The sequence below is a fragment of the Myxocyprinus asiaticus genome, chromosome 40, assembly GCF_019703515.2.
Source record: "Myxocyprinus asiaticus isolate MX2 ecotype Aquarium Trade chromosome 40, UBuf_Myxa_2, whole genome shotgun sequence".
NCBI lineage: Eukaryota > Metazoa > Chordata > Actinopteri > Cypriniformes > Catostomidae > Myxocyprinus > Myxocyprinus asiaticus.
The window spans coordinates 30,742,082-30,769,480 of record NC_059383.1 but is presented as its reverse complement, the minus strand read 5'-3'; the positions used below and the strand labels follow the sequence as shown (position 1 = coordinate 30,769,480).

The window sequence follows — 27,399 nt, the reverse complement described above, 5'->3', positions numbered from 1 at the left end:
TGTCCACATTTTTTATGCAGATAGGGTATTTTTACAGGAAATGCCAACTAATGTAGCCTTTAACATCACATAGAAAGCAACAAATAATATACTGTATTTTCTGCCTCATTCTAGGAACAGAATCCACATACGATCTGAAAAAGAATCTCGTTGTGTACACTCTGTGAGGTTTTGAAGTTTGAAGCAGCAAAAATAGTTAATCTTGTGTAAATTGTCATGTGAACATTTAACTTTATGCTTAGATAAAATGCTATTTCTTGCCTTTACATGCATCTCTTACCAGACTCGATTATATTTTATAATGTATTCTATGAGACGTAAATTCATGTTGGAGCAAAACGTTTTTTTTTTCTCAAGTAAGAATTTTGATATTATCAGAATCAGAATCAGCTTTACTGCCAAGTATGCTTACACATACAAGGAATTTATCTTGGTGATAGAAGCTTCCAGTGCACAACAATATAAAACAGCAACAAGACAAAGATAATAATAAAAATTAATTAAAAATTGAATTAAAAAAAATAAAATAATTTAATAGAAAATAAAGTATACATAGAATACACAATAAGACAATATATATATTAGAGCAAATATGTACTGCAAAAATTGTATTCTTAATGAGAATTTAAATATTCTTTGGCTGTAAAAATAAACCTAAAAATCCTTAAAACATTATATATTTACTTGAGTAGCAAAACTGCTTAAGATATTTAGGCTTTTTTTTTTTTTTTTTTTTTTTTCAGAGAATGTATTTTCATAGTGAAGTAAATTTTCTTTATTTACTAGTTTAAGTAAAAAATTAAATAAAAAATAAAAAAGTGAAAAAAATAGTAATCCAAAGTATTTAGATTACGTTACTGATTGTAGATCGAGTAATCTAATGGAATATGTTACAAATTATATTTTACAGCATGTATTCTGTAATCTGTAGTGGAATGCTTTTTAAAAGTAACCCTCCCAACCCTGGCATTGCGTGGCGTTTGCCTCACGATGTACTCTCAGGTTTCGTTTAATGTGAGAATGCATGGCATCGCTTTGTTTGGCATTGCTATGCATTCTCTCGTCTTGTTTGTTGGTTGGCTTGAGCACATATTGCCTTATTGTCTTGGTGATATGCACTCATGCCATTCTGGTGTATTGTTGTCTTGTGAGAGCACGTTTGTTTGTGCCAGTGCCAGTTTGTCTTGTGTTTCCAGTCGGTCTGTTTGTTGGTCGGTTCATGTTGGTCCTGTCTTTGATTCTCTCCACTCGGTCCGGTCGGTCCTGTTTCTCTCATCCCTACCTCTGCCCCAGCCTGGATTACCTTTTTCCTCTATGGGGTAGTTTATGTTTGTGTTGGTTTTTGCCTTTGTTTTTTGTATTAATAAATTCCTTTATTTTTAAACTCTGCGCTTGGGTCCTGAGCCTCATCATTCTCTGCATTCCTGACAAACACAATGGACAACTTTGTGAAACTCTGTGTCAATTGAAATGACAAAGTGTCAACACAGATGTGGGTGTTTAATTATTTGGACATAATAATACTATTATCATGATACTATCATGATTTTAAAACCATCATGATTTTAATTACAGAATTTGACATGAAAATCTTCATGGACTTCCACATCCAAGCAACTAAAATCATGACAGTACCTCTTTAAGACATAGTTCACCCAGTTCACTTTCATCTTCAATAAAAAAATTTTCCATGCACTAATTTTCTCCATACTTTCTTCCGTGGAACACAAAAGGAAATGATATCCAAAATGTTAGCCAAACAACAAAAAAGCACTTTAACAAATATGAAATTTAAAATGGCTTGTGTTCCACCGAGGGAAAATCGTATGGTTAGCATGAGGGTTAATAAATAATATTAATGACAGAACTTTCATTTTTGGGTGAACTACACCTTTAAAAGGAACAATCCCTTCAAGTATAACTTTAATAATACTACACAGTTTACCTTTGCAAAAATCAATTCAACATACTGAATATTGAAGCGTCTCTCTAAAGTAAAAAAGTCAACATAAGAGACTCCTCATCCTTGATGTTCCAGACTCTGAAGTAACTCAACTCCCATGTCCTCATTAAAACTTCAAGACCAGTTAGAACCACTTGCTCTCACTCTTCACTCTCACCTCACTCCTGGCTCTATCACGACTTCTTATATGAGCTTATTACACCATGTAGTATAATGGCACCATAGATCAACAGAGCTCATTTCGTGGCCCACGAGCCTATAATACTGCCATTCACAGTACTGATCAATAAAGGTCAGACATACAGCTGCAATGTGAAGAAATAAGACTGAAAGCAGTATTGTTTACCCACAGTTTTCCCGACCAACCACTGGGCAGCGCTATTATGATTATGATTGCCCCAGGACTTTTTTCTGACTCCGGTCTCCATAAGAGCCAATGTAAAAACTACTGAAACAAGCAATCCAGACAGTCAGCACCAAGCATTTAAAATTAGTTTAGTCTCAACTTGTGCAGTTGTTGGCTATCAACTTGAAGTTAATGATATCAACATAACTAAACTTGGGCCATCGCTTCATGACATTTTTTTTCCTTAAACATCTCCGTATTCAGGAAAAAGGTGGATAGCACGAGTTCTCAACCCTGCTCCTGAAAGGCCACTTTTCTGCAGAGTTTTCCTCTCCTAGCTAAAAAATATTAAACGTTCAAGTGTGTAATTTCAGTGCCACTAATGGAACTAAGCAGAATCCCAGAAATAATTTTAGTTCTTCTGAACAGGTTTATATATATATATATATATATATATATATATATATATATATATATATATATATATATATATATATATATCACACACACACACACACACACACACACACACACACACATATACAGGTACATATATACTATGTGTATATAACAAAGATTTACATTCCAAACAATTAATTTAAATTATATTTGAATGTACATCATAAAAAAATAGATAAAAGACTGGATTGAAATTATTTATCTATCTATCCAGTGTGTTTATGTATAAGGAGCTTATCCAAGCCACATTACGCAACATGCTGTGGACATTCAGCCCATGTTATGCTCACACACTACCTCATCTCACTGTCCCCAAACGTTCCCACCAATTACTGCACAGGATCAGTCTGTCCCATGATCCTCTGCTCAATCATGTGCCGTACATCTCAGTGAGCTTTACTTACCTTACCAAAACAAAAGCCAACTGTCAGCCAGTGTAAAAATTCACTTTGAGTTGGTTCTCTCAGAATCAGACAAAAAAAGTCTTCATTAGTTTCTTAGTTTACTCTCAATGAAGCATCACCACACATTCAGTGAGAGGTTCCATCTCTGTTAGGATGTTGCCTTAGAAGGAAGTTGCCTGTGTAGGCAGTAGGCAGCTCACTAGGGATGGGACGATATGGTTATCTCACGATTCGGTTTGATATACGATATGAGGTTCACGATTCGATATTATCTTGATTCAATATGATAACACTTAAATGACAAAGTGTGGCAGAAATACTTTTATTTTTTTTTAAATACTTGCGCAAAATACACATTATATTTTCTCATCAAAATAAAGTTCTTTATACACAATTTAAATGCTCAAAGTTTAAATAATATTTTCTCATATACCTTTCACTATAAGAAAAATTCACAAACTAATAAGCCTTCAAAAATAGTGGACTGCACTGTTTTTAATCAAAATACCCCTCTTTAGGCTATATTAACGTAAACACAGCTGTTAATGAATTAAGAGAGTGTAAACAGACGGGATTAAATCTGAGCTGTCTTGACGAGATATTAAAGCAAACACAGCCATTAATGTATAAGCAGATGGGCACGTGGTGAGTTGTGCGTGGATTAGGGATGTGCGCTACAACTAATTTGACTGTCGTTTAAACTGAAGTTTTGTAACTGACTAGTCTAAAGAGAAACCAACCTTCAGAAAACAGTCAAAAAAATAATTTATGCGACCCATTTAAAATAATCTATTCCAAATACGAAGCTAAATTCCACTGAAAAGGGGCATTTATATGCGACATGCTCGCCTTGAATTATGATCATTGTACATTAAATATAGAACATGACACACATTCACTGAATCAACATTAGCGAATATTTAACAGACATATTTATTAAACAATTGAATGAATAATGCAGGATCAATGGAACACACCTAAAAGCCTGTTCTAAACGGAAATCACCAAGTAAAAGTTGCTTAACATATTAAAATATTTTTTTTATTATTATCTATGTCTTGTTGCTGTTATTGTATTGTTGTACACTGGAAGCTCCTGTCACCAAGACAAATTCCTTGTATGTGTAAGCATACTTGGCAATAAAGCTCATTCTGATTCTTAAAACAGTCAGGACATTGTTGAAAATAATTAACAGGCAAGCCAAATCTACAAGAGAAAAAAAATGCGCTGAAAAGTCACAGGTATTTCACACCGTGCAGTCGTGCATTAACCACTGATCTAATATGACAGCTGTTTGGTAAAGAACGTCAACCAATAACAGTTACGATTAAAAAAAGAAAAAAAAAAAAAAAAAAAGTAGCTATAGGATAGAAGGCCTGTGATGTAGCCTACAATAAAATAACCCTAATGTACTCTAAACATGACGTGCACACAGAATCAAAGATAGTTTAACCCGCTAAGCAGTCGGCGCCTCGTTGAAAATAGCCTTCTTTATCAGCAGATGAAAAAAAAAATGTGCATACCTAGTCTAAAACAGTTATTTTCTAGGCTACTTACTCAAAAGCATAAAAAAAAATTTTATGAGTAAAATTAACATTTCGACATGGTCTGGTGAAAGACGGGACTTGACTCACCTGAGGCGTCTATCCAGCACTTGAAAAAGCCTGCACAGCGGAAAAATAACATACACGCATGCAAAGATGTAAAGAAGACTCAAATGTGAAAACATCCATAGGGACTTTCAAACATTTGGAAAGCCGATTCCCGCACCACCAAATTGATTTCATTACTACTTGGCTGAGTTTGCTTGTGTAGCGAGAGGACATTTTCCTGCGCGCGCCGCGAGTGCTTGAGGTGAAATTAAACTTTTTTTAAATAATATTTGCATTATTAATTCTATTTAAAATATGTAACATTAATATGACAGTAATTTAAGTGCAGCCTCTGTAAAAATATAAAGCCAAACATAAATGTGTAAAAATTATTATCAGTTTAATGGGGGGAAATATTAACCGACTAGTAATTCCAGTGTCGACTAGCAGCATCAGAGCCGTTTAGTCAACTAGTCGACTAGTCTCGCACATCCCTAGCGTGGATGCCGCGGAGAACAGCATGAAGCCTCAACACGTGCTACTTCTCTGTAGTAATGCGCTCAACAAGTAATGTGATGAGCGGAATGATGGTCTCAGACACGGAGGCAACTGAGATTCGTTCTCCGCCACCCCGATTGAAGCGAGTCACTAGGCCACCATGAGGACTTAGAGCGCATTGGGAATTGGGCATTCCAAATTGGGGAGAAAAAAGGAGAACTTTTTTTTTTTTTTAAATCTGTGAGATGTCTAAATATATATAAGCTGCATGCTGTCTGTTATAGGCATTTAGGCATTCTTAATCAAATCAGTATTAATGTATATCTAATAATCACACATTCAATGCATTCAATTATTTTTTATGTTTTTATATTATATATTTTTAAATGTTTAATTGTTACTGTTGCTGAAAAACTTAAAGCAATGTTTACTCTGTTCGCTGTTTAATTACTGGCTCTTGAATAATTCATTTAAAAGCTTGAAGCAATTTTTTTTTTTTTACAAGAGACACTGAAGGCCTCATTGTTTTAATTTGTAAAATAACAGTGTTTTATTGCGATTTTGCCTACCAGTGTAAAACTAAGTTAACACAGAACTGTTAATGAAGCTTTTTCTGCTCGTTTTGCTTTTACTTAGTATGTAAGAAGCAGGTTAAATAGTTTCATTTATTTTTTTATGCACTTTAACGGAATTATTATTTAATTAATTATTTTAAATATATATATATATATATATATATATATATATATATTTCTCAATAATAATTATGTGCTGTTTGTTTTATAATGTATTCATTGCTCCCTCTTGTGAACTTATGACATTTTAAATGTACATATTTGATTTAAAACTTTATTGCAATTTTGCATAGACTGAAGCAGAGAATTTTTTTTCAGAACCTCTAGTAAGTTACATGTTACTTTGTTTAGTAACCCTTTAGGGCTGTCAAATTAAAATTCGAATTTCGAATATTCATAGAATTTAAGAAATAAATGCACATTCGAATGCTAAAACTGTGTATTAGAATTTTGGATTTGTGCCAAGCACTGACGATGACTTCAGATCGATCAAATTCTTGCGCTAAAAAAGCCTAGACACAGCACAAAAAATACAGTTTAACAGAAACCAGGTGTCTCAAGATGCTTTTTACATTTCTTTTTATATAGACACAGCATCTAAAAAAACAGCGCTCCTGCACGAGACACTGAATAAACAAAAACAAAAGACGTTCGTCTAGTGCGTGTTTACATAGAAAAACAATTGGATGGTTGCAAAAATGTTTGGTGTGAACAGCCCCTTACAGTTGGTGGAGGTACTTGGCCGTTGCGTCTTGCTCTCTTAATAAGCATTTCTCAGATTAAGCAATTCGTTTTTTTAAACGCTTTGTCAGGAAAGGAGTTCAACTTGGAAACATGTGTCTGTCTCGAGTTCCTCGCGTTCTGTTCCATTCTGTTGTGTTCCGTCTGTTTGAACAGCCCCTTACCTGGGCTCATATTCTGAGCCGCTTCACCACCGAGTTCAGCCAAATACCCCTGCTATCTGGGAATATTGCTAACCTACATACACTGTAATGAATAAAAAACAATGTGGTATTTAGCTGTTATTATGAAGTTTGAGTTGAGGGTAGTATACTGTGGTATCAGTAAGTGTAACTCCATGTGAACTGTCTATTGACAGTTTTTCATTTTTCTTTTGACTTAACATTTGAAAATATGGACCGGCTGAAATTTTTTATTTAAATTTTTTTTTAATGCACATTAGTTGAAAATTTGACAGCCCTAGTACCCTTATTTCCAGGTTTTGTAAATCACTAAATAAGCATCTTTTTTTTTCAGAATCATGAGAGAATCATGATTTGAAAAATCTTGATTTTCAATATATCCAGAATCGTGCAGCTCTAATATATAATAATGATATGAGCTGTCAATGTTTGAAAAAATTTGTACAATTTACAAGTAATAACATTAAAGGTGCACTCAGTAACTTTTGTGTCTGTGTCGTCTTGGACTTACACTGATACTTAGTGGCTTGGATGTAATCAGTAGTTTTCAGATTCAGATGCCATTGTAGAAATTTAATATTTACAGTCAGCCATGATAACTTTAATAAGTTAAATAGTCCAATAACAGGACGGTTACTGAGATTAAGCGAGTAGTATTTGGCTGGTCATGTGATTCTAACATGGCAGCCCCCATGTGCGGACCCTCTCCATGTAGAATAAAACAGCTTTTATAAGGTTACTGATAGGACTGGAGTCTTCATTGTAATGTGAGTGGTCATGATTTCCAACATATATTGCAAAATTACAATTCATGTCCTTTGGAGTTAAACTTTTTTTAATGAGGAAAAAATTACCGAGTGCACTTTTAAGTTTACATTAATTTGTATAACCAGCATGGTACTGTCACTTTAAGAGATTAATGCGCATCTCACAAACTCGCACAGGTGTTGCAGTTCATTAACAAGAGAGAAGCCTCTAGTTTTTTAAGTGCATCCATGCTATTTGTTGTTAAAATTAATATTTCTTTTTACTTTTTTATCTGACAGTAAAGAACAGAAAGGATACTGTAATACACATTATTCAATGAAAGTGGAGTGCGGGATCTCATCTTTGATGGATGCATATTACATCGAAGAAATGGTCCGTTTTATTCTCAAGCACTTTTCAACAAAAGGCGATTCCAGTACATACATTTTTAAAAGCTAAATTCAGGCACTTTAAGCACTTCAAGAACCTTGTGTGAACTGTGAACTCAATAAACAGTGTAGAAAAACAGTGCAGTGGGGTAAAATCAAGCGATGAGAGATTATGATGTTTGACGGGTCATTTCATTTAAGATCACATGGACAGAAAAACAATGTTTCAAATCGAGAAATATTGAGTTTTGCCTCGATATGGTTCGTCATTTTTTTGGTTCGCGATATATCGAATTTCGATATATTGTCCAATCCCTACAGCTCACTAGGTTTCGGAACAAAGAGCTACTGAACAAAAGAGGGAGGGACAGATAAATGGCAAAGCAATCAGTAATCCAGATTTTTATTACTTGGCATGAAGCATAACGTGAAGTTCAGGACACGTGAATCAGTATCTGCTAGCTGTGTTTCTGTGAAAATGAAACTATGCAGAGAAGGGAGGCATTTTCAAACATAGCCTCCCTTTTCTGCAATGTTTCTTTTTAACAGAAATACACCTATCAATGTATTTCTGCCAGTTTAAGCGAACCCAAGGCTTTGAGTCCTCTAGGCCAAAGACATCATCAGCCACTCATTCAATGACAGAGATGTTTAGTTCAGTGATATGATTCCACCTAATTTTATGCATCATTTCCCATAATTTAGGCTGTCAAAAAAGAAAAGTGTTATATATAAAAATGAAATTTCAATATTTTTGAAATATTCAACAATTATAAAGCAAGAACAAAAATGTAAGGCAACAGCAATATACCTATCCATTACAAAACAGTACTGTGGCTGTAGGATGGCATCATATGGTAATACCATGGTGCTTTGATATACACCATAGTATTGAATGATTACTCTATACTGTCTGTTTTGATAGAAATAAATAGGCTTATCAATTTTTAAAAGGGAGGAGAAAACACTTCTCATATCTTTCGTAGTAAAAGACAAGGCATACAATCAAATTCTACAGTATTTTGGTGTCACTAGGTATAAGTTAGCAAACTGAGGCAGATGCCAACATGGATAGTTTGCATGACACACTTTCATTCTCCAAAAGCATAATATTAATACATTTCAATATCTGACCAAGGACATTTTTGTTGATGATTTTTGGTTGGTATCCAATATAAAATCTGCATCCTGACACACAACTGATTTAAAGGAATAGATCACCCAAAAATGAAAATTCTTATCATTTACTCACCCTCATGCCATCTCAGATGTGTATTACTTTCTTCTGCAAAACACAAAGATTTTTAAAAGAACATTTCAGCTCTGTTGATCTCACAATGCAATTGAATGGTGACCAGAACTTTGAAGGCCCAAAAGGCAGTATAAAAGCAAATCCAGAAGATCCAGTGGTTAAATCCATATCCTCTGAACTGATATGATAGTTGTGGGTGAGAAACAGATCAGTATTTAAGTCCTTTTTTAACTGTAAATCTATAGTTTCAATTTCACATCCACAATCTGGTGTGGAAGTTACTTTAACATTCAGCCACCTACTGGTTGGGGCTGGTCAAAGGTGGACATTGATAATAAAAAAGGATTTAAATATTGATTTATTTCTTGCCCACACCTATCATATTGCTTCAGAAGATATGGATTTAACCACTGGAGTCATATGGATTACTTTTAAGCCTCCTTAATGTCATTTTTGGACCTTCTGAGCTCTGGTCACCATTCACTTGCATTGTATGGACCAACAGAGCTGAGATATACTTCTAAAATCTTCATTTGTGTTCTGCAGAAGAAAGTAAGTCATACACATCTGGGATGAAATGAGGGTGAGTAAATGATGAGAGAATTTTAATTTTTGAGTGAACTAACCCTTTAAAGGGTCAATTCTGCCTAGGAGCCAGTCTTGCGTGATAACTGAATCATCTCACCCACGCTTGTTCCAAGTAGACATACAGTACAAAGAGAGGAAGTACACCTCTTCCTTTGAGGTTTTAATGAACTGGAGCTACAATGACTAATAGGTATTGTGTCAGCAACCTGCCTGACAATGTCTGTAACATGCATTAAACATCTGTCAATTATATTTGTGGTATATTATACAGTCACTGGAACCTTGTTTTGTCTAAGGAACACATGATTTCATCAGGAAAGGGCATTTCAGTATTCTCCAGTATTTGGCCATGGAGTGCTCTTCAATTTTTCTCACAGATAACTGAAAAACTTGTGTTCTGTGTTTGCAGAAAGAGGAGACAATGGGCAGCATGATGGAATATCTGTAATTAAATTCTCACTGACAATGACAAATAACTTCAAGGCTGGGAGGACAGGTAACATTCCTTAATAATACCTGTTTGCACATGGTGAGTTGAGATGTTCAAGATAGGCTGGAACTATAGCAGGTGTTCAGAGCTACTACAAGGTTGTGCATATAAATGAGGAGAGTTAGTAGTAACTGTAGCTCTAGACTATTATTATTGATATCCATCTCCCAGCAGCAGACAATCAGATTTTAGAAGCTTTATCCTCACTTTAATTTCAATAATCTTTTCACCTTATAAAAGTGTCCTATGACTACTTAACATGAAATCAAATAAACAGACAATTTTGCAGTGTGACAAAACGACTTGGGGCCAAAGAGATTAGCACACAGTTCTGGTAGTTTTCACAGAGACAGCATGTCTCAGCATGTTAAAATAAAGTAAAGCAGATGTTTCGAATACGGATGTATTACTGAAATGACATCAGACAAACCACAGTTCTCTAACTTCAGTGTCATCTCAACTAAAATTTCCTTGTCCTTGACAAAAAACTTTCACTAGTTATCAATCATTCATTACAAACCCGTAAGACAGAAAAACAATGGAAAAATCCTCAAAGAAATATTCTGGGTAAATTATAAATTAAGCTCTATTGACAGCACACAGACAATTATCACAAAAAATATTTTTACTCGTTCATCTTAGTTTAAAAAAATAAAAAAATAAAAAAAGGGTGGACTGAAATGTACTTACAATGGAAGTCTATGGAGCAAGTGTTTTATGGTTGTCCCATAGATACTGTAAATGCATTTTTTTTGTCTGTAATTAACTTTAATATTGTCAGAATATTTAACCTGAAATATTCCTTTACTTAAAACCTGAATGTTATTTTTATTTTTTTTACAAAGTGATTGAACTGTATTATATTTACTCTGGGTTATGTGAAAAGGATTTAATTAACTGATCACTTAAAACCCACAAACACATGATAAACTTCACAGTTTACTTTTTGCACTTTTTTCATTTGCTCTCACCTGATTCAGACATACTGCTCTATGTATTCACAGAAATAATTAAACTGCGTCCATGCACCGCCCTCTCAAGACTATCTCAAGCTCCTGCAAAATCAATCTAGCTGGCTCTGGTTCGGAGGGTAAAAGCGTCTTTGTCCTCTGAGGGAGTGTGAATGGGAGAGGGCACCAACACACAAAGGACATTGGGGTAAGGAAACCCAATACTTCTCCTGGGACCAGAACTTCTGAATGCAGGTGGCATAGCAACCGCATTCCGACCAGATAGTCTTGTAACAGCCATAAACCTGCTGCCAGGGAAATGCTAACCTCTCCTCCTCTAAATTTAGCACACTTATTACAATACACACTCAAATGACAATAAACAAATCAATGACGAAATTCCAAAATTCCAAAGCCCACCACATAGGTATTTGATTACCATGTAGACGAGGGCTCTGGAGGTCACGCCTGATTGGACCGCTGGATCCAGATCAAGAATATTTGAGGACACTCTTAACACTGTCTGTGAGGAATGAGTTACATTGCAGCCTCAAAGCCCTCTTTCAACCAAGGCCATTAATCAGGCCCTCATCCGACACGCACAGTGAATCATGATCTGGTCTCTCTTTTACAGTCATCTGAGTCAAGGACTTTAAGATGAACAGAGCAGAACAAAGAAAGGCCATCCAGGTTAAGCATGACATTTCCGCAAGGCTTTACTGTAAAAGGATCGGACAACATTGTTTTCACTGTCCTGGGGGCAGGGGCGTAGGTTTGGATTTAACATGCATATGGATGTTTTATAGTCAAAGCAACACTAAAAACATATTGTAGAAGCACACCTTTTTTTCACCTACAGCGTGAGATTGATTCCTCAAGGCCAAAAACTGATCAGTTGTTCTTGTTTAGAAAGACGGTTTAATTATTTAAAAAGATTCCCAGGACCAGATTCACAAACATCTTTACAAAAATTACAAGAGTTCAATAAATTGTAAGAAGTTCATGAGAAGGTACCTAGCTACAAACTTAAAGTTTTTTTTTTTTTTGGGGAATACATAATATTTATAACTTTTTTTCTTAAGTTAGCTAATAAAAAGATAATATTAGTAGGAAGAATTTTATTTTTAAGAACATTTTGTGAATCTGGCTCCAAGTTCTTTTAAGGTGCACGAGTCATTTGCGGTGGTTTGTGCCAGAGTGAAAGCATCAAACATGAAGACATAACTCACGCAGCACAGTCGAATATTAAACAGTAATTGTTAATTTACTTTATATTTAGGGAAATAAAATGCTTTCATTTTTACAAACGAATACATGACATGGAAACATACAATACTTATATAACATTCAGCCTCAACTGCAATCGCTAGAAATATTGAATCATTCAGTAGTCTCTTAACTTTGGTAGGGACTTTACCTTCCATACCCAAACCTACGACATGCTCATCTCTGGGACCTCTTCTGAGCTTTGATATCCATTATATGAAGAGGAACACGGAAAATTTAACTGTGAGATACGAAATCTGAGATGGTGAAATATAAACAGTAGGAACTTGGACAAAAAAGGGGACGTTGACATATCTGTAGCTTTTGTTCTCACATGTGATCATTTACTCAAAATATTCCCGTTATGGAAAATGAGGATTCGTCGGTTCCCTTTGAGACTAATAAGACAATGCAGACGCTCTAAAATTTCAGATTTATTCAGCGACTTTGAGGCCAGATGTACTGCATGCCCTACATTAGTCATTACTGCTTCCGAGTGATCTGAAAGAGTACACTTAAAAACAATCATTAGAGGAGTTGAGAGTGTCATTAGCTGCAAACATAAAAGAGTGTACATTTTTTCCAACATCTTCTGTCCTTAGCTGTGCTTCAAACACTACAGCTGCATTCCTCATTCAGCGAGACAGTGTGGACAAATGTGTCTTATCTCAAGCCAGAAATAGGCATCTTCACTCTTCCTTGCCCTGGAAGCCTTTAGAGAGAGAGAAAGAGACGGGAAGAGATAAAGATGGATATAAAGAGGAGAGAGAGCATTTCTTTGTGCCTGGGGAGCTGTGATAAAATGCCCCACCAAGTGTAGCTGGCATGGTAGGACTGCAGGGAGGCATCAAGAAGTCAAAGCAAGGTTAAAGGTACCAACATGGGTGCCGTTGGCATCAGTGGGACAACAATCCAGACATCTTACTATAACAAACACTGAAAGGTCTTTATTAGAAGCATATCTCTAGGGTCCAGTTTACAGACAATAGACAAGCTTTGACTCATATACCCATTTTCCATCCAAATGTTCTGGTGTAAAGTAATTTAATTCAGCATCTTTGTCTTTAAAAAAAATTTACCAAACAACGTTCAGGGGACTTTCTTTATGAAGGCCAAAACAAGATACTTTCAAAAAGACACCACATTCCTGTCCATGATTACATCAAGATTGCAGTGTACAAAGTGTTAATCAAAAGGTAGTTCTATTTTAAAAACCATGCCCCAACTCTAGACACATTAGGGGTTGGAAGCCCTACAAGGAACTAGTTTCACTGTGACTCAGTGCATTTGCTATTTACAGCTGGAAGAAGCGGGTGTGGAGCTCTAGGCAGCTTGTTAACTGCAAGGGTTCTCTATATCTGCAGGGACATGCTGTAACGTCAGTTTATGGCCTTGACTGAACACAGTTTCCGATCACTAAAGTGCAAACAAGTGGGATTCAAAGGATCAAAATCTAAATGAGTCAACAAAGGGCTTGGTTGAACAACAGTCAAAAAACAAATTTTGAAAGTTAAATTGAAGCTGGCTGTATAGCCAGGATGAATTACAAGATTGTATATTCAATCAAATATTCATAAATATTGTGACTTTGGCAAGCATGGCATGTTCCTGTGTCAGCATATTTTGATAGGTCTGGAAGAACATTCTTGTTAAAGAACCATTGTCATTACCTTACCCCTAACACTTACCTTTACCCTAACCATGAGCTACCCCTAAAAAAAAAAAAATTTTTTTATTTTTTTTAATTAATGGTTTACAAGTCCAAACTCCAACCCTAACCTTAAACTGAATAACGACTATTTCATACAAAAAGCTATCGAATAGCTCAGGGGCTGTTCTCGGGTCAGAGGATATTCAGGGCTTAGCCCAGACCTCTGTGGATGCGTATGGGACCATCCTTTGATGAAATATCGGAATATATTACACTTTATAATAAAAGTTTTAATGTTACATCTGTATGGTGTCATATATATAGCAAATCTTTAAATATTACTGAAACTAAAACTAAAAGGTCTAAACTATCATTGTACATGTACTTTAAAACGTGATTTAAACTAACCCTATTTTGTCCCCTTCAACTTTCCGTAGTTCAACGCACAGTGTGTACAATCAGACTGATCTTACAGTGAATTCAGAAACATTAGGTTGAATTTTCTTTGGATAAAAATCAGTCCGTGCATACCGAAATTCGAAACTCTGCCCCCAGTGTTCAAAGCAGTAAGTGTTGTTGTGCATATGGGCACATGCGAGTAATGACTAACTCTAACCCCTTGCACCACCCATTCTTATGCACTACATTCATGGTGCTTTTTTGTCCTTTTTGGACCTTGACAGCCTTTATACAAATTTTCCTTTAACTTTAGCTGAACTTCAGGCAAAATTTGTGCACTTGCCCATCAACATAATTTCATGTGGGGCTAAATAGGCCACAGGTTATACAAGATACTGGTGTGGAGCTTTCTAGCATTTGTTACTTTTGTTTGTTTGTCATGTTTTTTTGTCACTCTTTCCCAATCAATTTCACCAGGGATGAACTGCTGAATATTCGGCAGAGCATACCTGATCATTTTTTGCCGGTGTTTGATTATTTGGACGTTTTTATTAGACATCTTAGTTGGAGGTGCAGCGGTGCTCTATAAGCGATCCAAAAGATGCACGTGAGGGAAATGAGCCAGCGCGCTTGTGAAGCTTTATCAACACGGTTTTAGGACTCCGCTGCTGAGTATTCATCTGCTGAATGTCTGCAGATGCCTAAAAAGCAACACCATGTACAAGACACCTCCCCCTCGCTCTGTAGAGAGTTAACTAATGGCTGATGAACTGAATGTTTTACTACAGGTTTGAAAAGCCCAGTCTCACACCCCTCCCCTGATCTGATCTGATCTTCACTTCACACGCACACCAACACCTCCTGGAACCTCCCTCCTGCTACTCAATCTGCACTTATGATCTGTGAGGAGGATGTGTGCCGGATCTTTTGGAAACAAAAGACTTAGAAAGCTTCAGGCCCAGATGTTGTTTCACCTGCCTGTCAGAAAGTCTGCGCTGACCAACTGGCCCCCATCTTCACACAGATCTTCAATAGATCACTGGAGCAGTGTGAAGTTCCCTTCTGCTTCAAAAACTCCACCTTCATTCTGGTTCCCAAAAAACCCAAAATCACAGGACTTAATGACTACAGACCTGTTGCTCTCATGTCTGTGGTCTTGAAGTCATTTGAGATACTGGTTTTGGCCTAACTGAAGGACATCACTGGACCCCTGCTGGACCCACTTCAGTTTGCTTACCGAGCAAACAGGTCTGTGGATGATGCTGTCAATATGGGACTGCATTATTTCCTGCAACACCTCGACAGACCTCAGACTTTTGCAAGGATCTGGACATCACTTCAGCCTTCAATACCATCATGCCTGATCTTCTCTCAACCAAACTGACCCAGTTCTCCGTGTCCATCCCAATCTGTCGATGGATCACCAGCTTTCTGACAGATAGGCAGCAGCTAGTGAGACTGGGGAAACTCACATCCGTGACCCTCACTATTAGCACTGGTGCTCCTCAGGGATGTGTTCTCTCCCCACTGCTCTTCTCCCTGTACACAAATGACTGCACTGCAAAAGACCCCACTGTCAAGCTCCTGAAGTTCGCAGATGACACCACGGTCATCTGTTTCATCTGCGACAGTGATGAGTCTGCATACAGACGTGAAATTGATCAGCTGGCTGTCTAGTGCGGTCACGACAACCTTGAGATGAACACGCCCAAAACAGTGGGGATGATAGTGGACTTCAGGAGAAATCCCCCCACCATCCTGAACAGCACTGTAGCAGCAGTGGAGTCATTCAGGTTTCTGGGCTCTACCATCTCTCAGAAACTGAAGTGGGACACCCACATAGACTCCATTGTGAAGAAGGCTCAGCAGAGGTTGTACTTCCTTCGCCAGCTGAGGAAGTTCAACCTGCCACAGGAGCTGCTGACACAGTTCTACTCGGCAGTCATTGAGTCTGTCCTGTGTACATCTATAACTGTCTGGTTTGGTTCAGCCACCAAATCAGACAGAAGGAAACTACAATGGACAGTCAGGACTGCTGAGAGGATTACTGGTGCCCCCCTGCCCACCCTCCAAAGACCTGTACGTCTCCAGAGTGAGGAAATGTGCAGGTAGAATCACTCCAGACCCCACACACCCTGCCCACTCCCTCTTTGAACTGTTGCCCTCTGGCCGGCACTACAGAGCACTGAGCGCCAGGACATCCAAGCACAAGAACAGTTTTTACCCTCAGGCCATCTTCCTCAACAACTAAACTGCCTCAGGACAACCCTATAGTATAATAATGTAAATATTTCATGTACATATGTAAATTCACATATTTAATTCAATAATTGTACACACCCCTACCTTGCACATACGCCATTCTGTTATATGTCCTATTATTTGTACGTCTATTTATACTCTTATCTTGTTTTATATTCTTTCTCTCACTGTAATGTTCTGTGTGCACTTGTTTCTCCTATCACCAAAAAAAAATTCCTTGTGTACGTGAGAACACTTGGCAATAAAGCTCATTCTGATTCTGATTATGCCGTTTGTCTGTGGAAGGTTCTATGGTGCTTTTATGCTCAATAACTGACCTGTGAATGCTCTAAACTCATCCTTGAAACTGTGGAACACTATTAAGGTGTTATATTGACTGAATACTCATCTACCTTCCTCCAAAATAAACTCTGCTCCATTAATATTTCATTACATTTGAGGTCTGCGATTCCTGTTATGAGAGGGACAAACAGCCTCAGGTTAACCTTATGTTAGTCTTTATTGGTGTGCCAGATATTTTTACACAAACAAGGGCGTAGATGCCACATTGCAAGTAAAAGTGGTGGATGTATCTTTATGATGAGGGGATAAAGAGCGAGTCTATTCCAAAAGAGTAAGCCAGTGTGGCACTTTGAATGGCATCATGTTGATATCGGCTTCAGTAACAGTGGTGTTGCCTTACACAACCCATGTCCAGTGCTAATGAATAGAGGGGCTTGACAATGTGAGTGTCTCTTGAGATGCAGACAGTCGAAATGCCACAGAGCATTACAAACAAGCTTATCACAGTCAAATTCATTTGATACAGAGCTGGATGTATCAAAGCACATGAAATGAACATGCTATCATACTCCTATAACAATATTTGTGTTATTCTTACAAGGAAACATTTCTTTGCAGGTTTAGGAATACATTATTAAATAGATTATGAATTTCATCTGGAGAGGTTGTTCAAGATCCCAGGAAATAGTTTGACAAACAATTATTATTTTTTTTTTTGGATTGATGCATTTCCTACTGAAACAGGAAGTTGGGGCAGGACATATTTAAGGGCTTACAACCAACAGCTTTGAGTTTACGTCACCATGATATGCTACTTGTCACTGCAAGTCAGTGGCTTTTGATAACAGAAGTAAAGGACATTCTAATTCTAGAGAGCATTTTATTAGATAATTTATACGCACCTGTGGGCAATAAACTAATCACATTGGAATAAGTGTGCAAATGTAGGTGTAATACAAGCGTTACAATGCGTTTTTCAATGATGCATTAGAGTAAAAGTTTCAATATCATAACATTGAAGTGTGTGAGTAACAGTGCGAAAAAAACATGTTTATAAAGTCATATTCAGCTATTGTACTCATGATTTGTGTGCAAGTGAATAAAATGCACAGTAGTTGTAGTCAATTTCAACAGGAAACTGTGGCAAAACATAGAACGTGGCACGTAAAAGTCAGTTTGCAAAAATGTTGTAATAGTAACATTCATTCTATGAGACTAGGTTGAGTTTTTTTGTGTGTGTCCAGTTTGAAGTGTGCAAGTGAACTATTATATCTGAAACACAACACAAGATTTTCTTTCCAAAATGCTCCATGGTGCAAAATGATCTACAGATATTAATATACACTGCAACACTAGACTGTTTAGTTTTACACTACACTATTACTGTAGAGAGTTTCTAACCATTTGAGATAAAAGTAATCATGTCTTCTTTGGAATTTCTGTAACTGACTGATTAAAAACAAACTAAAGCCCCTTTTTAAAGTTAAGAGGGATTAAACATGTCTTCTGCCAAAGCTGAGACTGTCTGGACATCTTCATTCAGTAGACCGACATAGCTGGGTAACTCTACACTGAATAACGGGTGTGATGTAAATAAGAGACTTTCTTTCAACAAAACCGTGTCACTGCACTGAAAGGGACAATGACTGTGGAGAAACACACACTTTAATATTCATGTCACGCTTTTCATTGCCGTCTAATAAATTCTGTAATCCGGAGTGAAAAAAAAAAAAATGTAATTGTCTCTCACGCCCATCCGCTCCATGACAGGACTCTTTATCAAAGCGCCCAGACTTAGAAAAAGACTGATAAGATAGTCAAAGCATGAGTCAGCATGTTGCTTCTGAGGGTTCCAGTAGGATCACCCACATTATGCCGACACACTGACAAGCGCCATCTCCAGTCAGACATTTTTGCATCGGCTCCAACACGTTTACCTTCCCTTGTGGCATGACTGGAAGTGCGTTGCATCAGCAATGTGGGAGACCTCATTGAAACCAGGAAGTAATTGCATTTCCATAGTCAGGGTCACAAGCGTGATTCGGACGTTGCATTTTTCCCTCTAACATTAAATTTTTACTCCACTAATAGTAAGGTTTAGGTTTGAGGTTTGGGTTGGGGGGTACAATTATTAAAATACGCATTCTTCACTATATTACAGCTTTACAGCGGAAAACAACTCGCTTCACAACTCATTTTTGGTGCCCCTCAATGGACATTACACCCGGTAAATGGACGCTTACCACTTTGACCACAGGGGGCAGTGTTTCAAATTTCAGTAAGCACAGACTGATTTTAGATAAAGAAAAGTCAACCTACTTTTTACAATTTCACTGTGAGATCAGTCAGGAACTGGTGGAAATGTAAGTCATTATTCACTGAAAATCATGTTTGGCAGCCATTGTCACCATTCACTTTCATTTTAAGGAAAGAAATACCTGCTTTTGTGTTCCAAAGGAAGAAAGTCATACGGTTTAGAAAGACTTTAGGGTGAGTAAACGATGGCAGAATTTGTATTTTTAAGTGAACTATTCCTAAGGTATAGCTAAACAAGAGTGAGCTTAATCTAAACTGACAGCAATGTTAACCTAAAATAATGTTAGTAAGCACATCAGGCACAGCACTTACAAGCAGATTAACAACAGGGGAGGAAATTGATTCTGCTTGATTCTTCTTTTTTACACTTTTGTGCTGTCTGGGGCCTGTGGTCAGCCAGTCAAGAATGATTGCTGCTACCATGCACTTATTCACGGTCAAAAGAGAAATGACTCCCTGCCATCTATCACACACCGATGGCAAGTTTTAACAATAGCAGAGAGAACATATTTTGTGATGGATACTTGGACTTGCCACTTCCGAGCATTTCCAGACACTTCAACAGTAAGGCATCTAAATTCAGGCCAATGAACGAAGACATCCTGTTGTCCTACAGTACATGAAGTGTAGGCACTACAAGGTTTGTTGTGGAAGTGGTTGAAATTTTTGTAATGACAGATGAAACAAATATGATAAAAAGTGCCCTACTGGCTGTTCTTATATGTGAATTAAAGACTGTTCTTTTAGGCTGTTTTAATAAGCTCTCCCACAAATGAAAATTATTTTATCATTTACACGCCCTTATGTCATTGCAAACCTGTATGATTTATTTCATTAGAACACAAAAGGAGATATTTTGCAGAATGTCTACTCTAGCACCAAGAACGTCAAGAAAGTGGATATTCTGCAAATATATATGTCCCTCTGTCCCACAAACTAAGTAATTTGCGTTTGAAATGACAAAGACTAGTAAATATTGACAGAATTATATTTTTTGGCTGAACTATCCCTTTAAAAGAGACAATAATGTATAAGCTACCCTGCCAGCAGTTTTGTTTTGCTAATGCACAATGTCTGCTGGAGGGAATGCCACAAAGACGCATTAGAGGAGCTTTTTCCACATTAATTCAAGGTGAATGGCACCCCAAGCCAATCCACAAATACTAACAGGGGAAATGCGGGAAGACTTAATGAATTAAAGTGCCAGCAGAGAATGAATAATCACACCGGCGACATGAACTCATCCTCCCCTAGAACAGTGACATCACCACCGGTCACGCATTCCACTGATAAGCATTACAGCAGGCGAAAGCTGCGTGCCAACCCACGGCACGTTAAGGTCACAAATGTGCTGTCAAATGCAAAGAGACCTTTCTCATTACTGACCGGAACAACAGAGAGGCACAGAAACATGACCACAGAACATCAATCATTTTTCATTAAAGTGTCACAATAAGGGTGGGGTCCTCGTGCTGGGTAGCAGTGCCTCACCATCGTTAGTCTAATTTGTAAATGCAAACCATAAGACAATAGAAATGCAATGAGGCTTTTAGAATAGTCTCTTTCTTTCTCAAGTTTGTCAGTATGTCTCACTCAACCACACACCAAAAACAGATAGTTCAGTCAAAACACTTACAATGCATTTTTTGTGTCCATTCACACAGTCTGAAAAGTACATTGTCTAACCTACTTTCTTATCTCTTTCCCCAATGACGTGTGTTTAGGCCACTTTATTAAAACCTGATTGGATTTCTTTCACACACAGCGACAGTGTCTTGTTTTGCGATGTACATCAGTATGGACAAAGCATTGGCCTAAACTAGTTTAACTTTTTTCAGCACATTCTAAAAACTGTAAAGGGGTCGTTCACACAGGACGCGTATTTGCATTCGGTCTCTGCTGTTTTAATTAATAAGAACTATAAATTCTCCTCCCTGCTCAGGTGATGATATGCACGAAGAATGCGATTCACCAAAAACAAAAAAAGAACTCTTAATAGAGAAGAGCGCTTAGAGTGCTGATTGGAGAAAAAAAAAAAAAAAAGATATTGATTTGTTTCTCACCCACACCTATTATATCACTTCTGAAGACATAGATTAAACCACTGGAGTCGTATGGATTACTTTTATGCTGCCTTTATATGCTTTTTGAGCTTCAAAGTTTTGGACCCTGTTGACTTGCATTGAATGAACCAACAGAGCAGGGATATTGTTCTAAATATCTTGGGATATCTTACATACACATCTGGGATGGCATGAAGGTGACTAAATTATGTGAGAATTTTAATATTTGGGTGAACTATTCTTTTAATTGTTTGTTTTGGGCCGCTGTGTAACGCCTAGCATCATACTGAGCATAGCGTTTTAAAGGAATGATTCAGGTTCTACAAGTTAAGCTCAATTGATACTAAAATCATGTTAACATGTATAGCTTAATATTTAAAAACAGTGGTCATTTTATTTGATTGGAAATTCTGTTTGGAACGACCCTACAGCTTGGCTACCATTATTATTACTCCCAACAAAGTGCCCTGCGAAGGCATAGTTTTTGCTTTCAAAGTGGCCACAAATCCCCAAGACTACATTACTCTGTTCAAATGAGCGGAGTTTCTTTTGGAATGCTCATGCTATTTTTCTGACTGTAAGACCTGTACAAATTTCTAACTTAAAAGTGTTTAAAACTATTTTAAACTTTCAGACAAGGTTTTGTCAAACCATGATTATAGTTTGTCTCGACAAACATTACGTATTTAGTTTAATCAATACTTTTCTCTATTTCTCTCAATTATTTCTCTGTAATGTAGAACAGTGTTAGCAATGTTACTTATAACATTCTTTCTCAGCCCTGGAACTCAAACCATTTTCTGATGCCCCCCAAAAAATATATACTTAAGTAATTAAATTAATATCATAAGCGTGCAACAACTAGTCGACTAATGGCTTAAACTAACGACAACTAGTCGACTAGGAAGATCTTTGGTCGGGGGCAGCCCTAGTTGTATCACATTTTAAACACACATTTTCGACACGATTTTTCTATTAAATAATATACAAAAAAAGCTAGCACATGTTGCTTCATTTCAGTAAACACTCAATTCGAAATATCAGTAGCAATATAAACTTTATTGTTACTTTTACCAAAATCAGAAAAGATTTCACATCAAAAACGATAAGTGTATCACAACACGAAGGCAGAAATTTTGGAAATGAAATTACAAGGTCTTCTACTTCCAGAAGAGCAAAGGAACTTTCACCAGTAGGCAGCAGACATCTAGTGCATTGATTTTAGTGTATATGTTAATTAGAAACAGGCCCTATAAGACGTCTTGGGGTGCTCACAGTCACAGGGCCCTAGTGAAGAGGCCTTGTCTAGGCTTTGGGGCCCACATATTTAAGCATATATAAACATTTGTTTTTTTGTTTTTTTTAAGTTGATGGGCCGTGAGACCTTGCAGCATAATGTGTTTATGGACTGGCCCTCTTCACTTCCACTGGAAATGCCCCACTGGAAAAAAATCTGCCCTACTTTATATATATATATATATATAGGCCTATTTATTAGGTATGTACATCTAATATATAAATATACTGTGTAAGTAGTTCAACTTTGAAAAACATTTCTCAAAACCGTTCCATTGCATCTTTCTAGATGTTTTGGACACAAGAAGGCATGCTGATTCTTGGAGGATGTTTTAAGTTAGTTGGTAATCATGACAAACATCAGAATGCTTGACGGACACTACAACTTTTTAAAAGCACACAATAGACCTTATTCACGCTAGCACCATGTTTGATTTATTTATTTATTTTCTCCCCAATCTGGAATGCCCAATTTTCAATGTGCTCTAAGTCCTCCTGGTGGTGTAGTGATTCAATCCTGGTGGAGGAGGACGAATCTCAGTTGCCTCCGCGTCTGAGACCGTCAACACGCGCATCTTATCACGTGGCATGTTGAGCGCTACCACGGAGACCTAACGCTTGTGGTGGCTTCACACTATTCTCCGCGGCATCAATGCACAACTCACCACGCGCCCCACCGAGAGCGAGAACCACATTATAGCGACCACGAGGAGGTTAACCCAACGTGACTCTACCCACCCTAGATGGCGCTAGCATGAATAAGGTCTAAATACAACGTTCTTTGACGAACCAGGGTAGGGTTGCACCAGCTGTGCGTAAGGTCTCATGTAAGTTGGGAGTAAAGTTCACACTAAGGGCTTAGTAACTACTAGTTAGTTTGTAACTAAGTCGGTGCCTAAATTGGTTGCACCATCCGTTCTTTTTTTTTTCTCCCAATTTGGAATGCCCAATTCCCAATGTGCTTTTAAGACCTCGTGGTCGCGTAGTGATTCGCCTCAGTCCGGGTGACGGAGGACGAATCCCAGTTGCCTTCGCATCTGAGACCGTCAACCCGCGCATCTTATCACGTGGCTTGTTGAGCGCGTTGCCACGGAGACATAGCTCACCACGCGCCCCACCAAGAACGAACCACATTATAGCGACCTTGAGGCGTTTACCCCATGTGACTCTACCCTCCCTAGCAACCGGGCCAATTTGGTTGCTTGTGAGACCTGGCTGGAGTCACTCAGCATGCCCTGGGTTTCGAACTAGCGAACTCCAGGGGTGGTAGACAGCGTATTTTACCACTGAGCTACCCAGGCCCCGCTCCACCCGTTCTTAATGCAAGACTTAACTAGTAGGTCGTAAGCTCTCTGTGAAGTATTGCATAGTCGCATAATATGATGTTTACTTGTATTGATCCAATAAACAACCTTCAAAGTGTCGAAAATCAGTTTGATCTTGTTACGGTTGATGTTCAAACCTTGTTTGCTCACATAACTGTCAGCTGTAGTAAAGTATATCCCCATTAAAATACGATACATAATAAAAGTAGATTTGATAAATAGTATATTTGCCCTGTGTAAATAATATATAGGAACTGTATCTAAAATAAATAAAGGGTGATAAATAAATACTAATACAACAGGCTGGAAAAATGGACATTTATTAATTTTAATATCCTATATATATTTTGAATGTGTTGAAACTTGAACCCGGCCTATGCACCCTGAAAACTGCACCGTTAGATCGGTTTCATGCTGAAGAGCCACTTAAAAGTACGTTTTTTTCTCTCACGTAAATGTAAACGAGTGTAAATGTCAACATCACACTGCATGTCAAAATGATTGATGCCTGTCACGCAAAATAACTTATACCAGTTACGAATTATAAATACCTCGGTATAGTGCTTGACCACAAGCTTAAAATGGGACATGTGGACCGATTATATAAGAAGACACAACAGAGAATGTATTTCCTAAAGAAATTACTCTCCTTTAATGTCCACAACAGAATGCTTTTGATGTTTTATGGTGCTTTTATTGAAAGTGTTATGACATTCTGTATTATTTGTTGGTATGGTAATGCTACCGAGGTACAGAAGAAATCAGTAAGGAAAGTGGTAACAATGGCAAGTAAATTGTTAGGGATTATGTTACCGAGTATAGAAAGTATTTATAAAGAGAGAGTGTTAAATAAGGCAGATAATATTGTGAGTGACAAGAGGCATCCTTTGGCCTCGGCTTTTGAATTGTTGCCATCTGACCGACAGTATTGTGTTCCCCGTTGTATGAAAAACATATCAAAATTATCTTTTATTCCTCAAGCAATTACATTTTAATAGTTGTTAACTGACGACCAGTTGGTCTGGTCATTCATTCATTCATTCTTCCTTTTTATATTTTTTTATATACTGTGTATGTTGTTTATATATGCCAATCGTGATTTCTGATGTCTGTGTGATTATGCTGCAAACCCATTTTCCCTATGGGGACAAATAAACTAACTAACTAACTAACTAAATTGTGACTTTGTGCCCATTTACACCACAACTAGGCTAAGGGGCCGTTTACATGACTTTTTATGCATTTTGGCTGTTCATTTACACGACAACAGTGTTTTGGGGCCTGAAAATGCAAACTTTTTAAAACGGGTTTCAGGGTACGTTTACACGACAACGATGTACTAAAAACTTTTTAAAAAAAGTTTTTGAAAAGTTTTGCGTACAGACGACAACGTTGTCAAAACGATCCCCGTTCACACGGATCCGCGAAAATGACTAAAAAGGCTGTATTATGCATGCCAGGCCAGTAGTTGGCGATGTCACTTTGTAAAGAAACACTATGCGCCTGCGCACATAAGCATTCTTCCACAGAGCGGTGAATACAAACAATGAAGATGGCGATCACTGGTCGTAGTAGTGATGCAGTAAATCTAAACTTTGCTGGAGAAGCGTCAATAAACTCAAAATCTTGAGCAGCACAAACACAGTCCTGTAGTCCGCCATTGTAGTTTTGAATATCTCGAGCGTTGTTTTGAAGTACTCGCGCGCATGCCTATAGATTGAACATGTAACACACGTGCGCATGACGGAATCGTTTTCAAAAACTTGCACTTTGAAACCCGTTTTCAAAAGTTTGTGTTTTCAGGCCCCAAAACTCCGTTGTCGTGTAAACGAACAGCCAAATGCATAAAAAGTTTTCCGTTTTTAGTTGAAAACGTTGTCGTGTAAACGGCCCCAAAGTGCAAGTTTTTGAAAACGATGCCGTTATCGTCTCCGTGTAAACGTACAAAAATTATGAGGTCATGTGCACGCGTATTACATGTTCAGTCTATTGGCATGAACTTTGAGAACTTCGTCCTTACCTCCAGGGCGAACAGACCAACATGAGATTACCAATTGGAGTCCTTAAAAAGGTGGCGTGCTTTATAGTCCAGGGTCACTTTTAATAATAAAGCAACCTCATCGTCCGTCCACACAAAATTGCTCGATGCTTTCGCCATCTTCATTGTTTGTATTCACCGCTCTGTGGAAGAATGCTTATGTGCGCAGGCGCGGAGTGTTTCTTTACAAAGTGACATCGCCAACTACTGGCCTGGCATGCATAATACAGCTTTTTTAGTCGTTTTCGCGGATCGTTGTCGTCTAAAACTTTCCCGTTTTTAGTACATCGTTGTCGTGTAAACGTACCCTTAGGATACAGCCAAAACGCATAAAAAGTTTTCCGTTTTTAGTAGAAAACGTTGTCGTGTAAACGGCCCCTTAAGATGTAACTTACGTATAGCGGGTGCAAACAGAAGCGGCTTGGATTGATTGGGCAACTGGAACAGAAACAAGAAGCACATGAGGAACAGGATGTTTATTGACATTCATGCCCAGACGTCGAAGTATTGTGGTTTACAACGTAACACTGACCTGTTATAATGCGTCTTTTTTTTTTTTTTTTTTTTTTTTTTGGTAATTGAAGCAATAGTGCCTTCAATTTAAAAAACCGCGGCGTTGAATGCTGAATGTCAACATTCAACGCAGTCATGTGGGGACGTATCCATCGTGCGCAAAACACGTTGATATCCATTGCACTAAGATCACCATTTGACATTAACGGGGAGAAACCCTGCGGCTTAAACAGCCGTGCTACACTCCATGCAAATATTTCCCCCTATTGTAGCCTAACCTTATGTAACAGTCGATATAAAAGACTATAGAGAGCAGCTTACCTTTAAACTGTAAGGAGTGGCTTGTTTTAATTCTCACAGTTCCTGATACGGATTCGCCTGGATTGTAGACCACTTTGTTATTGGTGAAAGTAATCTCGAATTCCTGAAGCTTCCCCATGTCTGTCAAAAGCACCACTCACGCGCTCCACGGTGGATGAGGTCGTCGCTACGAAGTAACGGGCAGAATCCAGCCAGTTTCATGTGCCACCTGCGGCTCGCATCTCTCCACCCATCCACGAGCGCTGACGTCATCCGGGTAGGCGCTTCTAGGTCGTTTTAAATTATCATATTAATATGAAATAATGTACTACTGAATGTTGGCATTGGATTTTAATTTTAAACTATCAAGAATAAATGCAAAAAAAAAAAAAAAAAAAAAAAACATTTTTAAAACAAATCTTAGAGTCTTAGAATTGCAGGAGTTCGTGAAAGTTTGTAATTACAGTTTTTCTGAATTGCTAAAACACTGAACCCCATGCTCTGAACCATAT

At 37.6% G+C, this 27,399-nt stretch overlaps 1 protein-coding gene across 3 annotated transcripts in view; it reads right to left on the bottom strand.

The window, feature by feature from the left end:
* The window catches only part of LOC127430599 (arrestin domain-containing protein 1-like), a 51,476-nt gene extending 24,286 nt beyond the window's left edge, over positions 1–27,190 (bottom strand). The window contains exons 1-2 of one of the 3 annotated variants that reach the window (XM_051680480.1): positions 26,909–27,031; positions 26,470–26,512 (exon numbers count right to left, since the gene is read on the bottom strand). Coding sequence is in view for 2 of the 3 variants with exons in the window: in XM_051680479.1 (XP_051536439.1) it covers positions 26,909–27,026 (118 nt within the window). In the remaining variant the exon portion in view is untranslated. Of the gene's footprint in view, positions 1–26,469; positions 26,513–26,908 lie in introns of all 3 variants that reach the window. The other 2 variants (XM_051680479.1, XM_051680478.1) reach the window with 2 other exon arrangements.
* Between the last annotated feature and the right edge of the window lie 209 nt (positions 27,191–27,399).